General features: G+C 44.3%; 1 protein-coding gene across 1 annotated transcript in view; it reads right to left on the bottom strand.

Moving 5' to 3' along the window:
• The window catches only part of LOC126424713 (trypsin 3A1-like), a 110679-nt gene that overhangs the window by 10081 nt on the left and 81249 nt on the right, over positions 1-19349 (bottom strand). The window contains exon 3 of the mRNA XM_050087435.1: positions 17019-17160. Coding sequence (XP_049943392.1) covers positions 17019-17160 — 142 coding nt within the window. The remainder of the gene's footprint in view (positions 1-17018; positions 17161-19349) is intronic.

Here is a 19349-nt window from a genome sequence, read left to right as displayed (position 1 = left end):
CCAAAATTTGTCTCTTGTCCTCTGATGGCAGAACTGCCTCCCTCCACTTGGGTTCCTTTTTCACATCACGGCTTTTTTCGACCAATAGGAGCGTTCCTCTTATTCTGTAGAAACACCCTCTACCAATTGCAGCTTCCCTTGTATCAAACTGCGTCGAAACTTCAGTAGTTTTCTGCTTCCTAGTGAGTTTCCGCCAATCGGATGTTTTATGCCCATTCTAGATGCCTCAAGTACATTGACCTTTCCGTGTGTTGCACTCGTTGGATGCAGTTTTTTAAAGCTACTTCTCTGCTCTTGTACTGATGCCCTTGCTGCAGGCGGCCCTCCAGCTTGAGCCACCTGGCCCAGGGTCGCTGTCCTCTTTCCTGCCACCCCTTTAAGTGGTTGCCAGCGTAACTCCCGCAGCGCAGTTTCGCTACGCCATTGTGGAGCTGGCTTTTCAAAACTAAAAGTGACTCGACTCGCGTTCCCTGTTCTACCTTCCGCTCAAAGACATGCTTTGTATAGGAATGGTGTGTTAATTACCGTCAATTGAGTGTCATCCCTTTTTTCATTACATATTGATAGGAAAATGTTCTCATAACTATCGATTTACGTTAGGTGTCATCTTCACCTTCTCATTGAGATTTGTAAAGGTCTCATGTAAGACGCGAATCTGACCATTTATTCTACCACCTTACAATGCTGTTGCTACATCCATCCATAACTGTGAAAGTATTGCCGGTGCACGATTTTCTCCATGAAGCAAACTCTCATTACATCCCAAAAATGTTCGACGGGATTCATATCAGTCGATTGGGGTGGCCAAATTATCCAGAAAGTTTTTCAAACCAATCTCGAACAATTGTGGCCCAGTGACACGAGCAGCGTCATCCATAAAAATTCCATCGTTGTTGGGGAAGATGAAGTCCATCGAGAGCTGCAAATCGTCTCTGAATAGCTGCACATAATCATTTCCAGTCAACAATCGGTTCCGCTGAACCACAGGACCCAGTCTATTCCATGTAAACACAGCCCAAACCATTACACAGCCACCAGCAGCTTGCACAGTGCCTTGTTGACAACCTCGAGCCATGGCTTCGTGGGGTCTACACCACACTCAAATCCTACCATCACATCTTACCAACCGAAACCGGGACTCGTCTGACCAGGCCATGGTTTTCCAGTTGTCTATGTTCACGAGCCTGGGACAGTCACTGCGGGCGGTGTCGTGCTGTTAGTAAAGGCACTCGCATCAGTTGTCTGCTGCCACAGCCCATTAACGCCAAATGTGGCCACACTGTCCTAGCAGGTACGTTCGTCGTACGTCCCACATTGATTGCTGCGGTTGTTTCACACAGCGTTGCTTCTCTATTAGCACTGACAAATCTACACAAACGTTGCTGCTCTTGGTCGTTAAGTGAAGGCCGTGGGCCCCTGCTTGTCCTTGAGTGGAGGTAATGCCTGGCATGTGGTATTACTGGCACACCCTTGACATTGTCACTCGCTGAATATTGAATTCCCTAACAATTTTCGAAATGGAATGTTTAATACGTCTGTCTCTAACTACCATTCCGTGTTCAAAGCCTTAATTCCTGTTACGCAGCCATAATCACGTCAGAAACCTTTTCACATGATTCATCAGAGTACAAATGGCAGCTCCGCCAATGTACTACTGTTTTATATTTTTTGTAAGTGATACTACCGCCATCTGACTTCTCACCTCAGTGTATACTGACAGATCGATCACAGATGTCACTATACTTAATTTTTCTCATGATACTGCGCAGAATTCGGCTCTACTATACAACAGCATTTCACTGGATGCAGTTTTAAAGACTGCTGATGCATGTGAACCTACTCAACAAACTGTGAAAGAAATCGAGGGTGAAAATTCAGAAGATTCACCTGAAATTTTTCAGGTAGCCAGTCGCTACAAATCGGAAAGGACACATTCAAGAAGTTCATCAAAAGAAACGAACCCCCAACCAGGAAAAATGTGTCTTGCCCAAAATGTGAATTAAACAATTTTCAGAATGAATGTAAATTCAGAAATTCAGTACGCAAGAAGACTGGCCACATATCCCCCGCCCACCTGCGAAGAAATAAAATATCTTTCACTGCCAGGAACCATCAAGATTCAAACTGATTGACCATGGGAAAATATACTGAAGATAATGAAGTTGGACTGGCTGATGCAGCTAGCAGTAATGAACTCATCAGCAATGAAGATTCAGGAAAAATCTGTGTACCACTGAAAATGCAGAAAGAAATTCCTGCTTCATCCTGGTGCAAGTTGCCCACTAATAAACCTAGATGCTTACGAAATTCTGGGTTCACTAGAATACTTTAATTCAAATTCGACATTAAAGGCATTCAATGGAGCCCAAATTAACTTAAAGGTAAAAATGATTGCAGTTGTCAAATACAATGGAACAACCAAAAAGCTTAAATTAATGATTGTCAACTCACAAAAAATAGTCAATCTCTTTGGCATGAACTGGTTCAATGCCTTCAGTCTGAATATTATCACAAAAAGTATCTGACTTAGGCACCTGCAAAATCTACAAAGCAGTTCTGAAATTAAGGACAGGAGCCACACCAAAATTTTTTGGACCCGGACCAGTACCATTTTGCCATGATGGATAAAGTTAGAGAATGAATGGGATCTAAAGAGCGAATCTGGGAGCCAGTGAAGACCAGTCAATGGGCTCCATCAGTTCTGGCTGTACCAAAACCAAATGGACCAGTAAGAATCTGTGGACATTTCAGAGTGACTATAAATTCCCAGCATAAAAAGACCAGTCTCCGTTTCCAAGGCCTGAGGAGTTCCTGCAAAAAATGTTCTACAAAAATAGTTTTATCAGGCGCATATCTGCGGTTACAACTGGGAAAAGAATGCAAGAAGATGGCAGTTGTCAGTACTCCACTTGAACTGTTCGAATACCAGAAATTACTGGTTAACATAGCAAGTGCTTCTGCAATATACCAGCGATTTGTGGAACAAATCACAAGTAACATACGTTGATCTGGCAATTACTCTAACGACATAATTGTCACTGGCACAAATATGGATAAAGACATGAAGAATCTGGAATGCATTTCTCACGACTGGGGAGAAGCTGTCCTCTACAACAAAAAGTAATGCGAATTCTTCAAAAACAAAGTAGAATACCACATCATTCATGCAGGTGGAATACAACCATTCAAAGCTAGTGTGCAAGAAATAAAAAAGCTACCTCATCCAAAGAATATTCAGGAACTAGAATCTTTCTCTGAAAAAGTAAAGTACAACAACAAATTCATCAAGGAATTTGCTGAAATTGTTGGATTGCTGAATCAACTTCTAAACAAAAATGCACAGTTGAAATGGACCAAGCAAGAAGAAGTAGCATTTTTAAAGCTCAAGAAGTAAATTATCATGGAATCTAAACTGGTGCACTTTGAGCCAACTGAGACTGTGGTATTACCCACTGATGCATCTTGATATGGAACTGGAGCAGTATCGCCTGACAAGTACTCGGACAGGTCATACAAAAACCTATCGCCTTTGCTTCCAAGAATTTAAATGTACATCAGGCCAGATACAGCTAGACTGAAAAGAAGGCCTATGATTTATGGTGTGTAGAAATTTCACCAATTCTTGTACAAAAGAAGTTTTGAACTGATCACAGATGACAAGTCTCTGGTTCAATTATTTCACACAAGCTAATAACTGTGAGTGAGGTTACACAGATGGAAAATCACATTGATGGGTATAACTATGAAATCAGATGCAGGTCAATGGAAAAACATTGCAATGCTAGAGACTTATCAGAACTCACTATTGGTCTGGAGAAATATTCTATATGTCTGAAGAATCTTGCTTGCAACTTAATGAAGAAATTAATAAACGGATACATTCATATTCAGTTGATCACTGAAAAATGTTAGAACCCATCAGCCAAGATACACCGCTAACAATGATGCTGCATTCCATGAAAATTGATGGCCAGAATATTTGCAAAGAAAAAAAAATATGCAGCCATATTTTAATAAAAAGATCCCTATCAGAGCCATCCATGGCTTGTTACTTCTTCTGACAGGTTTCACAAGGGTTTCCAGAATGAAATTTTCACTCTGCAGCGGACCATATGCTAATATGAAATTTCCTGGCAGATTAAAACTGTGTTCTGACCTAGTGTCGAAATCAGGACCTCTGCCTTTCACGGTCAATTGCTCTACTGACTGAACTACCCAAACACAACTCACAGCTCGCCCACACAGCTTTAATTCCACCATTACCTCCTCTCCTGCCTTCCACACTTCACATAAGCTCTCTGGCAGATCTTGCAGAACTAGCGCTCGTGGAAGAAAGGATATTGTGGAGAAATGGCTTAGCCATAGTGTGGGAGATGTTTACAGAACGAAACTTTCACTCTGCAGCGGAGTGTGTGCTGATATGAAACTTCCTAGAAGATTAAAACTGTGAATCAGACTGAAACTCGAACTAGGGACCTTTGACTTTCGCGGGCAACATAGGTCGCGAGTTGTGCTTCGGTAGCTCAGTTGGTAGAGCACTTGGCCGCAAAAGGTAAAAGCCCTGAGTTCGAATCTGGGTCTGACACACAGTTTTAATCTACCTAATATATGCCAAAAGAAAATTTTGAAGACAGCTCATGATAGGCACTGGGGCATCATCAGAATGAAATAAATGGCAAGAAGATATGGACAAAGAAATTGAAAAAATGATTTCATAATCTGAGCATTGTGAAATGGCAAAATCAAATTCCGAAAGGATTTTCAAAACTGGCCCCAGGTGACAGAACAATGGGCAAGAATTCACACTGATTAAGCTGGACCGTTTTGGAAACCATCCTGTTTCATGCCTGTGGACGCATCCTCACAGTTCTCATATATATTTGATATCATATCAACAACTTCAGAAGCCACAAAAAAGGCACTAAAAAGTCTTTGCCTTAGAAAGGTTCCCCAAGACCATAGTTCAAAGCAGGCAGCAATGGCAAGTACACCTAACTATACCTCCATTTCACAGCAGACAACATGCGTAAAAAGCTAACTGAGGAGAAGAGAACAGGCAGGATGCTCTGCAGAAAATGCTGATTACTTATTCCTATTCCACAATTCCAAATGTAATAATTTGAAAATTACCTGTTGAACAACTTCATGGACATTAGCGAAGGATCATATTGTCATTAACTTTTCTATCATAAGAGGAGATAAAAACAAAGAAAGGTTCAAAGTCTCTGGCTGGTAATTAAGATTAAGCCAAAAATTTCTCAAACCAATTGTCAAGCAGATCACCATGGAACACTGCCGGACGGGGTAGCCGAGCGGTTCTAGGCGCTACAGTCTGGAACCGTGCCACCGCTACGGTTGCAGGTTCGAATCCTGCCTCGGGCATGGATGTGTGTGATGTCCTTAGGTTAGTTAAGTTTAAGTGGTTCTAAGTTCTAGGGGACTGATGGATCAGAAGTTAAGTCCCATAGTGCTCAGAGCCATTTGAACCATTTTAACCATGGAACACTGACAGTGTACACAAACAGCTGTGGAAATATGCTTTACATTATAAAACTGCATCAAGGAAGTGTTTAAACGCGTCAAATCCAACTCAGAAAATACATATTCTCGATAAACAGTGGACGACAAAGATCTGAAAAGGAATAGCACTTAATTTGACTACCTCCTGGACCTGCAGTAGAACATGATGAAAATGGATTCCGTGCTACTTCAGGGACTGAACCAGAAAATACACAGATAGTGGGGACATCTGCTGAACTTAGGAGATCAACAAGGATTTAGTGAATCATGGGTCACTACAGCCTGCCCTCAAATTAACTGGGGAGGAAATGTTGTATTTGAACTTTCCTAACTTTACATAGAATTTGTATGCATATATGGAAGTGCCATGACATCAGTTTTGCATTCAGATGTTTTTATTTTGCTACACTCTGTGTGTGTTACAATATTATTGCATGGAGTTACAGCCTTGCGTATTGAATTAATAAACATATGTATTTACGTACTGTCTGTTTCAAAAATTACAATTATGAGATCGATAATTAAATAGCATGTTGTGAAGGAAACCTTTTGGCTTAAGAAAAGCATCTGCCAGGTTCCAGCTATTTGTAGGTTCGTTATTAAGGGGTTTAAAACGAACTATATGTTTGATCTTTCTAGATGACATCGTTGTGTTTCTTCAATACCTGGTCCAAAACATTAGCTTGCAAGGTGTAAAAACGTGATCAACGACCAACAGATGCGGTAGACAGTTTTCCTGCCCTCAGTAATCTGAAGGATTTACAGAGTTTTCTGAGACTTGCAAATTATTACCATCACTTCGTGAATAACTATGCTACGGTAACCAAACAATTAACAGATCTATTAAAACAATGAGCAACTTTTGAGTGGACTGCAAAGATGTGAGACGAATTAACGTCTGCTGACACACCCAGGTTTTGGGAAACTTTTATATTATGGTGTGATGCCTCAGATTATGCCCTGGAGTGCATTCTCAGGCAGGAACAGGATGGCAAAGAAAAGCCGACTGGTAACATTTGTCATAACTCAGTAAGACTGAATTATTTACAGTACAACAGCGAAAGAATTTTAGCCTTGTGTCTGGAGTTAGTTATTTTAAATTCTATTTGTATGGCAAGAAGTTCAGTTGGTAACTGACCATCCTCCCCTTTTGTGGTTGCTGAATTGAGTTGAAGGACCCCAGCAGTCAACTAACATACTGGACACTGAAGCTGAGTGAATATAATAATGGCATACATCATAAACTGAGGAACTTTATCGAAATGCAGGTGCATTAAGTACGAGGTGCATTCAAGTTCTAAGGCCTCCGATTTTTTTTCTCCGGACTGGAAAGAGATAGAGACATGCGCATTGTTTTAAAATGAGGCCGCTTTCATTTTCAATACGTGCCAGAGACGGCAGCACCGTACGGCAGATGGAATTTTACTGCCAGCGGCGAGAATGAGAACTGTTTTAAATACTTAAAATGGCGACGTTTTCCTTACTTGAACAGCGTGCAATCATTCGTTTTCTGAATTTGCGTGGTGTGAAACCAATTGAAATTCATTGACCGTTGAAGGAGACATGTGGTGATGGAGTTATGGATATGTCGAAAGTGCGTTCGTGGGTGCAACAGTTTAATGAAGGCAGAACATCGTGTGACAACAAACCGAAACAACCTCGGGCTCGCACAAGCCGGTCTGACGACATGATCGAGAAAGTGGAGAGAATTGTTTTTGGGGATCGTCGAATGACTGTTGAACAGATCGCCTCCAGAGTTTGCATTTCTGTGGATTCTGTGCACACAATCCTGCATGACGACCTGAAAATGCGAAAAGTGTCATCCAGGTGGGTGCCGCAAATGCTGACAGACGACCACATGGCTGCCCGTGTGGCACTTTGCCAAGCAATGTTGACGCACAACGACAGCATGAATGGGACTTTCTTTTCGTCGGTTGTGACAATGGATGAGACGTGGATGCCATTTTTCAATCCAGAAACAAAGCGCCAGTCAGCTCAATGTAAGCACACAGATTCACCGCCACCAAAAAAATTTCGGGTAACCGCCAGTGCTGAAAAAATGATGGTGTCCATGTCCTGGGACAGCGAGGGCGTAATCCTTACCCATTGCGTTCCAAAGGGCACTACGGTAACAGGTGCATCCTACGAAAATGTTTTGAAGAACAAATTCCTTCCTGCACTGCAACAAAAACGTCTGGGAAGGGCTGCGCGTGTGCTGTTTCACCAAGACAACGCACCCGCACATCGAGCTAACGTTACGCAACAGTTTCTTCGTGATAACAACTTTGAAGTGATTCCTCATGCTCCCTACTCACCTGACCTGGCTCCTAGTGACTTTTGGCTTTTTTTTTGGCCGCACATTCACCAGCCGTGCTGCTATTGCCTCAGCGATTTTCCAGTGGTCAAAACAGACTCCTAAAGAAGCCTTCGCCGCTGCCATGCAATCATGGCGACAGCGTTGTGAAAAATGTGTACGTCTGCAGGGCGATTACGTCGAAAAGTAACGCCAGTTTCATCGATTTCAGGTGAGTAGTTAATTAGAAAAAAATCGGAGGCCTTAGAACTTGAATGCACCTCGTAGAAAAGTCTGTGTAGTGCAAACGGATGCTGTGCTTATTGCAGAGCTGAAAGAGATAGCAAGAGAGAATGCTCATTGTTGATAGAATGCAACACTCCTGGATTTTGCATCCAAAGATGACGTTCTGTACCACAAAATGCCCCATGGAAATTGGTTAATTATACTGAAAGCACTCCGATTCCATGACATCACCCAGTGTCATGATAGCATCCAAGCCTGCCACAGCAGCAAACAAGTTAACGATGTTCGAACTGCCACATGCTACTGGTGGTAAAACCAGCAATATGACTTTGAATGATACATACATGCTTGTCTTTCATGCCACAAAGAGCACAGCAAACACGACTGCAGATTCCATTCCAAACCGTACTGGAAGCTTGTTGGTAATTTAAGGTAGTGACCTGGATATTATGGCAGCTTTTCTCCTGACAAAACAGGAGAATAAATGTATTCTGTCAATTACTGATCACTTGTTGGTAACTCTTTTGGTGCCAGTTGTGGATATTATGGTGGAGACGATGGGAAAAAAATCATTTGTGAATCACTTAACGTTACCATTCAGAAGTCGTGATGTCATTTTGACAGACCAAGGAATGAGTTCCATGTCCACTTTAATTGTACAAGTGCATACACTGTTAGCGATTAAGAAATTGAGATCCACTCCCATCGTCTGCCTCAGCAGCTGCATTGTCAGTGCGGTAGAATGCTAACTGAAGGGACCTGAGTTCGATTCCCAGACGGATTGGAGATTTTCTCCATTCAGGGACTGAGTGTTGTCCTGTACTTGTGTTTGTATTGTCATAACTGATATTCCATTGTTGAGATAGCTATATAGGCACGTTTCAAAAATCAATAAATTAAAAAAACACCCAATAAATTAAAAAAACACCCTTTTCTACCCTAAGGTCAACGGCAGAGTTGAATTTGCTCATAAAACTATTGTTAGAATGCTATCTTTCTATCTAACTAAGACATTTAATGATTGGATCATTAATTTCTGTACATCCTGTCTGCCTACAACAGCAGGATCCACAAAACAACAGACAATGTGCCCTATGAAGAAGTATATGAGCGCCTCGTTTGAATTAAATAAATTGCCAGCTGGTGTTGATCTGGGTGAAGTAAAGGGTTAGAAAAATTACTTCAAGACAGCTTCAGGCCAGACGCAATGGGGCGATAAAGGACCAGTGTTACCACCATGCTGACCAGATGACTAGGCCTTGGTACAGAAGGCCAGTGATTAAAAAAGGGAAATCTGATAAATTTTTTTCCGCCTTACAAAGGGCAGCAACAAGTTACATCTTTGACATCTCCTGTCAATGCTGACGTGCTATTGGCAGATCGTTCTGTAATCATCGATTTTTACAGACCAAAACCTTATCATCGCCAAGCTGTGCCACATGCACTTATATCCTCAGCACCCCTGCAGGACAGAATTAACGTTCTCGAGGGTGGGAAGTATAAAATGAAACCGCCGGCTCCATTGCGACCTAGGTGTGCCTTACGTTCAAAGCACCCTTATTCACTGTGATCACGTGATTAAGTGTGGCCTATTATTCCAACCATTCACTGTCCTGAAGTTTTGGAAAGCAAAGTGAAAAGAGCCGCTATGTGGGGACCAGACCCTAGGCATCTCGAGTGACAGTTCTGTTCACTCAAGTGGTGAGACATGTAGATGCCCGTTGAGTATTGAAAGAAGTTTTGCTGCAGTGACAGTTCTCACAGACAGACTGGCGCTGGTCAAGGTCAGGGCCTTCTCCAGCGGGAACACACAATGAACTGGTACCCAACTGCTCCTGAGTTGTCTCACAGCAGATGGTGCAGGTGGCGGTGGCTGAGCGGTGCACTAGCAAGTCATTCTCTGGTCGAAACCAGCTGTGTGTCAGGTCAACGACACACTTCTTCCCACAGGTACCAGATTCCCTGTCAGAATAGTTCTGTTCAGCTCTCCCACCTCTGTTCTGCAGTGGCAGACTGACCATATGTTCATTATTAATTAAAACTTCCGGGCTTAATTGCCGTGGTCCATATATAAAACTTCTTCTCCTTCCTGACGTTTCGTTGCCTACTGTGGGCAACATCTTCTGAGGTGAGTCGGCGACTGGCTGCTAGGCGCTGGTGGTCCCACTTCTACAGAGCACTTAGATGGCGCCACCACTCGTCACGTGCTTTCGACTTTAAAACTATCTCTGGCTAGTGCCATCTCTCTCGATTACAGGTAATCGACTGTCACGTCGTTGGTACAAAGTTGAACGCCATATCTTGTCTGGTTTTAATCTTTCTTCTTTCCTATTAAAATTATTTCCGTGCTTGTAGATCTCTATAGCTTCTCTATACATGCGAGTGTAATAATGTGAGGTCCTAGCTATCACGTTTGTCTCACTAAATTTTATTTCGTGATCACCGTCTTTGAAAACGTGTTCTGCTACAGCTGATTTCTCAATCTGTCCCAATCTACAGTTCCTTTTGTGTTCCGTTAGGTGGGTATTAACACTCCTTTTAGTTGTTCCAATATAACCCATACCACAGCTACACGGAATTTTATACACACCTGGGGTAGCTAAGAGGTGTCGTGCGTCTTTCACCGATCTTAAACTTTCACTAATTTTCTTGGTAGGTCGAAAGATTGTCTCCACTTGAAACTTGGCCAAAACTTTACCAATACGGTCCGCGATGTTATGAATAAATGGAAGAAAAACTTTTCCAGCCGACGGTTGTTGTTGTCGTGTATTTTCGGACACTTTTCTTCTAGGGTGGAGTGCTCGATCTATTTCCTTGTCAGTGTACCCATTTCTCTTGAAAGCTGTTCGCAAATGGCTTAATTCATCTTGTAAGTAAATTGGCTCACAGATGTTATTAGCTCTGTCCACTAAAGTTTTTATGACTCCTCTCTTCTGCCTAGGGTGATGATTCGAATTCTTATGCAGGTAACGATCGGTGTGTGTGTCTTTTCCATATACCTCGTGCCCTAGAGTCCCATCTGCCCGTTTAATAACCAATACATCCAAAAAATTTTGTTGTCCATTACTCTCTTTCTCGATGGTAAATTGTATCCTTGGATTGAAACTGTTTATGTGCACCAAAAAATCACTCAGTTCCTCTTCAGCATGATTCCATATCACAAAGGTGTCATCCACGTATTGATACCATTTCAAAGGGCTTTTTTTGGCCGACTGCAGCACCTGTTGTCCGAAAAATTCCGTAAATAGATTAGCAATAGCAGGGCTTAGAGGGCTACCCATGGCCACCCCATCAATTTGTTCATAAAACTCGTTGTTATATTGAAAATAAGTCGAGTATAGACAATGTCGATACAAAGCTATTATATCAGAAGGAAACATATCAGCTATGTAAGAAAGAGCTTCGTCAACAGGGACCATGGCGAACAGGGATACTACATCTAAACTGACAAGGATGTCACTTGGACTAATTGTGATCTCTCTCAGTTTTTCGATAAAATGCTTGGAATTTTTAATATGAGTGTCAGTTTTACCTATATACTGTATATTGGAACAATTAAAAGGAGTGTTAATACCCGCCTAACGGAACGCAAAAGGAACTGTAGATTGGGACAGACTGAAAAATCAGCTGTAGCGGAACACGTTCTCAAAGACGGTGATCACGAAATAAACTTTAGTGAGACAAACGAGATAGCTAGGAACTCACATTATTACGCTCGCATGTATAGAGAAGCTATAGCGATCTACAAGCACGGAAATAATTTTAATAGAAAAGAAGAAGGATTAAAACTAGACAAGATATGGCGTTCGACTTCGTACCAACGACGTGACAATCGATTACCTGTAATCGAGAGGGATGGCACTAGCCAGAGATAGTTTTAAAGTCGAAAGCACGTGACGAGTGGTGGCGCCATCTAAGCGCTCTATATAAGCGGGACCTCCAGCGCCTAGCAGCCAGTCGCCGACTCACCTCAGAAGATTTTGCCCGCAGTAGGCAACGAAACGTCAGGAAGGAGAAGAAGTTTCATATATATGGACCACGGCAATTCAGCCCGGAAGTTTTAATTAATGAAGACGCCGGCCGTGAAAGCTTACATGCTATGATTTGACCGTATGTTGTCCCTGGGTAGGGAAAAGCCACGTCTCAGCCAGTGCGTCCCACTCACTAATTGTGTCCAGTGAACTCTGTCTGCTGCTGAGACCCCTTGGCTCTTTGTCTGTATTTGCTGCTCGTAAATCTCGCACTTCTGCACATCTATTAATCTTACACAGGACAATGAAACATCTTAGTTATCTATGCACACACAGAACAATACTACCCCATCTCTGACTTTACATAGAAGGCTTACGAACAGTATTATCATGTGATAGGTGTCTGGACTTCACATCTCACCAATTAAAACTAAATGACGTTCTCCTGAAACTATTCGTAAAAACTTTACCGCTTCTCATCACAAGAAGATAAGACATTTATTTACAAACTAGATATACAAAATTATGATCGTTGTATAAAAAAAAGTATCTTCTTTCTTCATTATTTGTAAGAAAGGTAATAAATGATATACACTACAGGCCATAAAAATTGCTACACTACGAAGATGACGTGCTACAGACGCGAAATTTAACCGACAGGAAGACGATGCTATGATCTGCTTTTCAGAGCATTCACATAAGGCTGGTGCCGGTGACGACACCTACAACGTGCTGACATGAGGAAAGTTTCCAACCGATTTCTCGTACACAAACAGCAGTAGACCGGCGTTGCCTGGTGAAACGTTGTTGTGATGCCTCGTGTAAGGAGGAGAAATGCGTACCATCGCGTTTCCGACTCTGATAAAGGTCGGATTGTAGCCTATCGCGATTGCGGTTTATTGTATCGCGACATTGCTGCTCGCGTTGGTCGACATCCAATGACTGTTAGCGGAATATGGAATTGGTGGGTTCAGGAGGGCAATACGGGTTAGCGGAATATGGAATTGGTGGGTACAGGAGGGTAATACGGAACGCCGTGCTGGATCCCAACGGTCTCGTATCCCTAGCAGTCGAGATGACAGGCATCTTATACGCATGGCTGTAACGGATCGTGCAGCCACGTCTCGATCCCTGAGTCAACAGATGGGGAAGTTTGCAAGACAGCAACCATCTGCAGGAAGAGTTCGACGACGTTGCAGCAGCATGGACTATCAGCTCGGAGACCATGGCTGCAGTTACCCTTGACGCTGCATCACAGACAGGATCCCCTGCGATGTTGTACTCGACGACGAACCTGGGTGCACATATGGCAAATCGTCATTTTTTCGTATGAATCGAGGTTCTGTTTACAGCATCGTGATGGTCGCATCCGTGTTTGGCGACATGGCGGTGAACGCACATTGGAAGCGTGTATTCGTCATCGCCATACCGGCGCGATGGTATGGGGTGCCTTTGGTTACACGTCTCGGTCACCTCTTGTTCGCATTGACGGCACTTTCAACAGTGGACGTTACGTTTCCATCCTCATTTCCACCTTCTGTGCAGGTTTCCTTGAAGTCCGGGCCGTATCTACAGGGCAACACACGCAACCACACACCTGAGACAGTCACACTTGTGAAACCCTACATTTCAGCAGGATAATGCACGACCGCATGTTGCAGGTCCTGTACGGGCCTTTCTGGGTACAGAAAATGTTCGACCTCTGCCCTGGCCAGCACATTCTCCAGAGCTCTCACCAATTGAAAATGTCTGGACAATGGTGGCCGAGCAACTGGTTCGTCACAATACGCCAGTCACTACTCTTGATGGACTGCGGTATCGTTTTGAAGCTGCATGGGCAGCTGTACCTGTATACGCCATCCAAGCTCTGTTTGACTCAATGCCCAGGCGTATCAAGGCCGGTATTAGGGCCAGAGGTGATTGTTCTGGATACTGATGTTTCAGGATCTGTGCACCTAGATTGCGTGAAAATGTAATCATATCTCAGTTCTAGTATAATATACACTCCTGGAAATGGAAAAAAGAACACATTGACACCGGTGTGGCAGACCCACCATACACTGCGAGAGGGCTGTACAAGCAATGATCACACGCACGGCACAGCGGACACACCAGGAACCGCGGTGTTGGCCGTCGAATGGCGCTAGCTGCGCAGCATTTGTGCACCGCCCCCGTCAGTGTCAGCCAGTTTGCCGTGGCATACGGAGCTCCATCGCAGTCTTTAACACTGGTAGCATGCCGCGACAGCGTGGACGTGAACCGTACGTGCAGTTGACGGACTTTGAGCGAGGGCGTATAGTGGGCATGCGGGAGGCCGGGTGGACGTACCGCCGAATTGCTCAACACGTGGGGCGTGAGGTCTCCACCGTACATCGATGTTGTCGCCAGTGGTCGGCGGAAGGTGCACGTGCCCGTCGACCTGGGACCGGACCGCAGCGACGCACGGATGCACGCCAAGACCGTAGGATCCTACGCAGTGCCGTAGGGGACCGCACCGCCACTTCCCAGCAAATTAGGGACACTGTTGCTCCTGGGGTATCGGCGAGGACCATTCGCAACCGTCTCCATGAAGCTGGGCTACGGTCCCGCACACCGTTAGGCCGTCTTCCGCTCACGCCCCAACATCGTGCAGCCCGCCTCCAGTGGTGTCGCGACAGGCGTGAATGGAGGGACGAATGGAGACGTGTCGTCTTCAGCGATGAGAGTCGCTTCTGCCTTGGTGCCAATGATGGTCGTATGCGTGTTTGGCGCCGTGCAGGTGAGCGCCACAATCAGGACTGCATACGACCGAGGCACACAGGGCCAACACCCGGCATCATGGTGTGGGGAGCGATCTCCTACACTGGCCGTACACCACTGGTGATCGTCGAGGGGACACTGAATAGTGCACGGTACATCCAAACCGTCATCGAACCCATCGTTCTACCATTCCTAGACCGGCAAGGGAACTTGCTGTTCCAACAGGACAATGCACGTCCGCATGTATCCCGTGCCACCCAACGTGCTCTAGAAGGTGTAAGTCAACTACCCTGGCCAGCAAGATCTCCGGATCTGTCTCCCATTGAGCATGTTTGGGACTGGATGAAGCGTCGTCTCACGCGGTCTGCACGTCCAGCACGAACGCTGGTCCAACTGAGGCGCCAGGTGGAAATGGCATGGCAAGCCGTTCCACAGGACTACATCCAGCATCTCTACGATCGTCTCCATGGGAGAATAGCAGCCTGCATTGCTGCGAAAGGTGGATATACACTGTACTAGTGTCGACATTGTGCATGCTCTGTTGCCTGTGTCTATGTGCCTGTGGTTCTGTCAGTGTGATCATGTGATGTATCTGACCCCAGGAATGTGTCAATAAAGTTTCCCCTTCCTGGGACAATGAATTCACGGTGTTCTTATTTCAATTTCCAGGAGTGTATTTGTCCAATGAATACCGGTTTATCATCTGCATTTCTTCTTGGTGTAGCAATGTCAATGGCCAGTAGTGTACATATCACTGGACATTAAAAAAATATTACTGCTAGACATTAAATATCCATTGTCGCACCTCAAATGCCACATCATTGTTCTGGGCTGGAATTTCTCAAACTGTTTACTTGGTTAGCTCCTCCTACTACAGTAACCTATCACCTGTCCATGCAACATGCTCTAAATAACATACAAGAATAAAAACAAACACCAGGAATATAGTGAACTATGATAGCTGTCCTACTGTTCCTCTGTAGGGTACCCCTTTTTATACACTTGTCTTGAATCAAAAAACCACGAGCATCACTCATTATTACACAAGTTAAATGAGTAACCTAGTTTGGTAACTTCGTGTTTGGTTGCCATGTCTAGATTGGCATCTGAATATCGTCCAGGGACGTAACCCAGGCACGTGTTGCACCTTCTGCTCGCAGCAGATCGTGTTTGCCTCTGGCCATGCTACAACTGGCTACATGACGTCACGAAGGATGGCTACTCTGGCGCCTTGAAAGAGGTGACTGTAGGGTGGAATGGCGTTCTGTTGTCTTCATTGGTGAGAGTAGATTTTGTTCGTATATGAGTGATGACACACACATGTGAGTAGCCTATTGTGGAATGCATTCGCGTAGTGGCCGAGTGGTTCTAGGCGCTTCAGTCTGGAACCGTACTACTGCTATGGTCGCACGTTGGAATCCTGCCTCAGACATGGATGTGTGTGATGTCCTTACGTTATTTAGGTTTAAGTAGTTCTAAGTCTAGGAGACTGATGACCTCAGATGTTAAGTCCCATAGTGCTCAGAGCTATTTTTTTGCACTCACGTATGATATACAGGTCGCATCCCAGGTGTGAGGGGTCGCCAGTTACAACTCTCAGCCACATTTGGTGTTTCTGCAGGATAAAGTACCCAGTGCTCACTACATTTCACAGACTGTTATACTCGTGTTACTGCCATTTCTTCAACAGGAAGGTGACATCGTTTCCTCAGCACAGCAACGTAGATCCACAATGAGCTCATTGTGGTGTACAGCAAGTGTCCTGGCAACCAAGATCTCCAGATCCCTCTCCAGCTGGACAGGATGAGGCAGGTTTTTACCCTGTCTCCAGAGCCTGCAAGACGAGTTGCAAAAAAAGGCGGAAGATTCTTGGTACAATCAGTGGCAGGGTGCCATTCGGCACCTTAATGATCTTTTGCATGCGGGAATACACCCTTGCATTGCCACCATAGAGAGATACACTGTGCGCTGATGCGAGTGTTTGAGCACCTTTCACTGTGACGTGTGTGTTTTATTTGTTCTGCACTTGTTATCATGTACTCCTATAATGCTGAAGTACCTGTCACCTCACTTGTCAACAAGACCACCTTGTCCTTGATGGTATTGCATTTTCCCTCAGTAGTGTAGTATTAAACGCCATGGTAAGAAGAGAAAAGAAACAAATCTACAGTTTCCTGTGGCGACGCAGCAGTGATCAGTTAATGATAGGAGTGGTAGTCAGTCAGCCTGGCCTACATTACCTTACTTACCCTGATGCCTGAAGCACCACACTTCTCCCCGGGCTCCATCAGGAAGCTAGCTGCTCTCTGGATCCCCGTCGCTGGACGGAGGTTCCTGCCACGCTGCCCATATCCTACTATTGTGCAGGTTTCCTTGAAGTCTGGGCCGTATCTACAGGGCAACACACGAAACCACACACCTGAGACAGTCACACTTGCAAAACACTTCGATCCAAATAAAGCAGGAGTTAACGGTAGAAGGAAAAAGACATGACGGGAAAAGTATCCCCCTGTAGCCACAGGTCGCAATTGCTTATTAAAAATCAATCTGGATAAGACTTACGCCGCTGATGGTTCCTTACAGATTAGGTTAAGTATTGGGTTGGTGCATAAGTTCGTAGCGTTTTTCCATAAGTTTAAAAAATACAACAGATACACATAACAGAGCCTTTAATAATCAACAATGTAATTTCCTTCAATATTTATAACAGTCTGCAACGCTGGGGTAACGTCTGGTTTCTGTTACTGTAGAAATCATAGAAATTACGTGGTTCTGAGGCGAAGAACTTGTCGAGCCATGTGCGGAGCGCATTTACGGGGTGACACACGTGAGACGGACGGTTTATAATGAAATAATACTCAGCCAACTTTAAAATTAATGCATGTTTATTTACACAAAATCAAAGCTCATTATTTGCTATTTTAGTTAACAAAGTTATTTGTGAAAACTAATGTCGTCAAGGTGATGTCCATCATTTCGAATGCAGAACTCAAGTCTCTTCTCAAAATCCTCCATACACGGACTAAAATCTCTGGAGGGATGGCAGCAATTGCATTCTTCAACTCGTCCAAATTTCGTTGTTTGTGGTTATAGACACGGTTCTTAAGGTACCCCCCACCGAAAAAAGTCACACGCTGACAAGTCGGAAGGCCTGGGAAGCCAAGGAACATCGCCAAAACGTGAGATAATCCGGCCAGGAAACATGCATCTAAGAACTGTCATTGAAGTGTTTGCGGTGTGTGATGTTGCTCCATCCTGCTGGAACCAAACGCATTTTAAAAGGATTCGTCGTCTTCTTAGTTCTGCTTTCAAGAAAGTTTCAAGCATACGAATGTAACGAACCGAATTAACAGTAACTGTGGTCCTGTTCTCTTCAAAAAAATAAGGTCCAATAATGCCAACAGAGCCAAGAGCACACCAGACTGTTATTTTTTCTGAGTGTAGAGGACGCTGGAGGATGAGGTGTGGATGCTCTGGAGCCCAGTAACATAGGTTTTGCTCATTCACGGTCCCATTTAAATGAAAATGAGCTTCATCGCTCATCAATAAAATTAAATTTTCAATCGATCCCAAAATCACTTGCATTCTGTACGCAATGTCTTCCCGTACAGAAAAATCAGTTTCCTTAAGTTGTTGGACAATGAGCATTTTGTAGGGATGTAATTTTAATTCTTTATGCAAAATTCGTCTAACTGATTCACGATTAATTCGTAACTCACTAGCATGACGTCTAGCTGACCGTCCTGGGCTTCTGACTGCCGCCTGCCTCACCCTTTCAACATTTTCTGGTGTCGTTGCTCTGCGTCTCGGGCCAGGATGCTTCTTATCCAGTATATTTCCAGTTGATCTGAAGTTTTCCACCCATCTGAGGAGTGTGTTACGCCTCGGAATAGCTCCGTGTCGAGCGACATTAAACTGCGCACGAAACAATCAAATGGCTCTGAGCACTATGGGACTCAACATCTGAGGTCATCAGTCCCCTAGAACTTAGAACTACTTAAACCTAACTAACCTAAGGACATCACACAGATCCATGCCCGCGGCAGGATTCGAACCTGCGACCGTAGCGGTCACGCGGTTCTAAACTGAAGCACCTAGAACCGCACGGCCACACCAGCCGGCACGAAACGCTGCATAGCAATAATAGATCCACCACTTTTCACGAAACTGTCATAGACAAACACCCGACGTTGCAAGTCCCACTGCTCCATAGTGACTGAGTAAACGAAATGGCGTCTTGTGTGGATCAGAACTATCCCCACCACGACCACCTCCCACCACCGCGCCCTCAGTACTACGCAGTTCAAAACCGTCCGTCTCCCGTGTGTCATCCTGTACATCCAGAAAGGAATTTCCTTAAAGGTTGTCTGATGGAGAGCAGAAATGGTGAAAATCTGAGGGCACAAGATCAGGTGAACAAGGTGGGTGCAGAATGATTTCCAAACCCAACCCCTGTATAGTGTTGTTTATGACACTAACAGAATGCGGATGGGCGTTATCGTGGAGTCTTCAGGCAATCTTCCTGGTCGTTCTTGGACTGCGTCTGCAAGACGTCTCAGTTGTTGGCAATGATGGTTACA

This window comes from Schistocerca serialis, chromosome 10 (assembly GCF_023864345.2).
Source record: "Schistocerca serialis cubense isolate TAMUIC-IGC-003099 chromosome 10, iqSchSeri2.2, whole genome shotgun sequence".
NCBI lineage: Eukaryota > Metazoa > Arthropoda > Insecta > Orthoptera > Acrididae > Schistocerca > Schistocerca serialis.
This window is presented reverse-complemented; position numbering and strand designations above follow the sequence as displayed.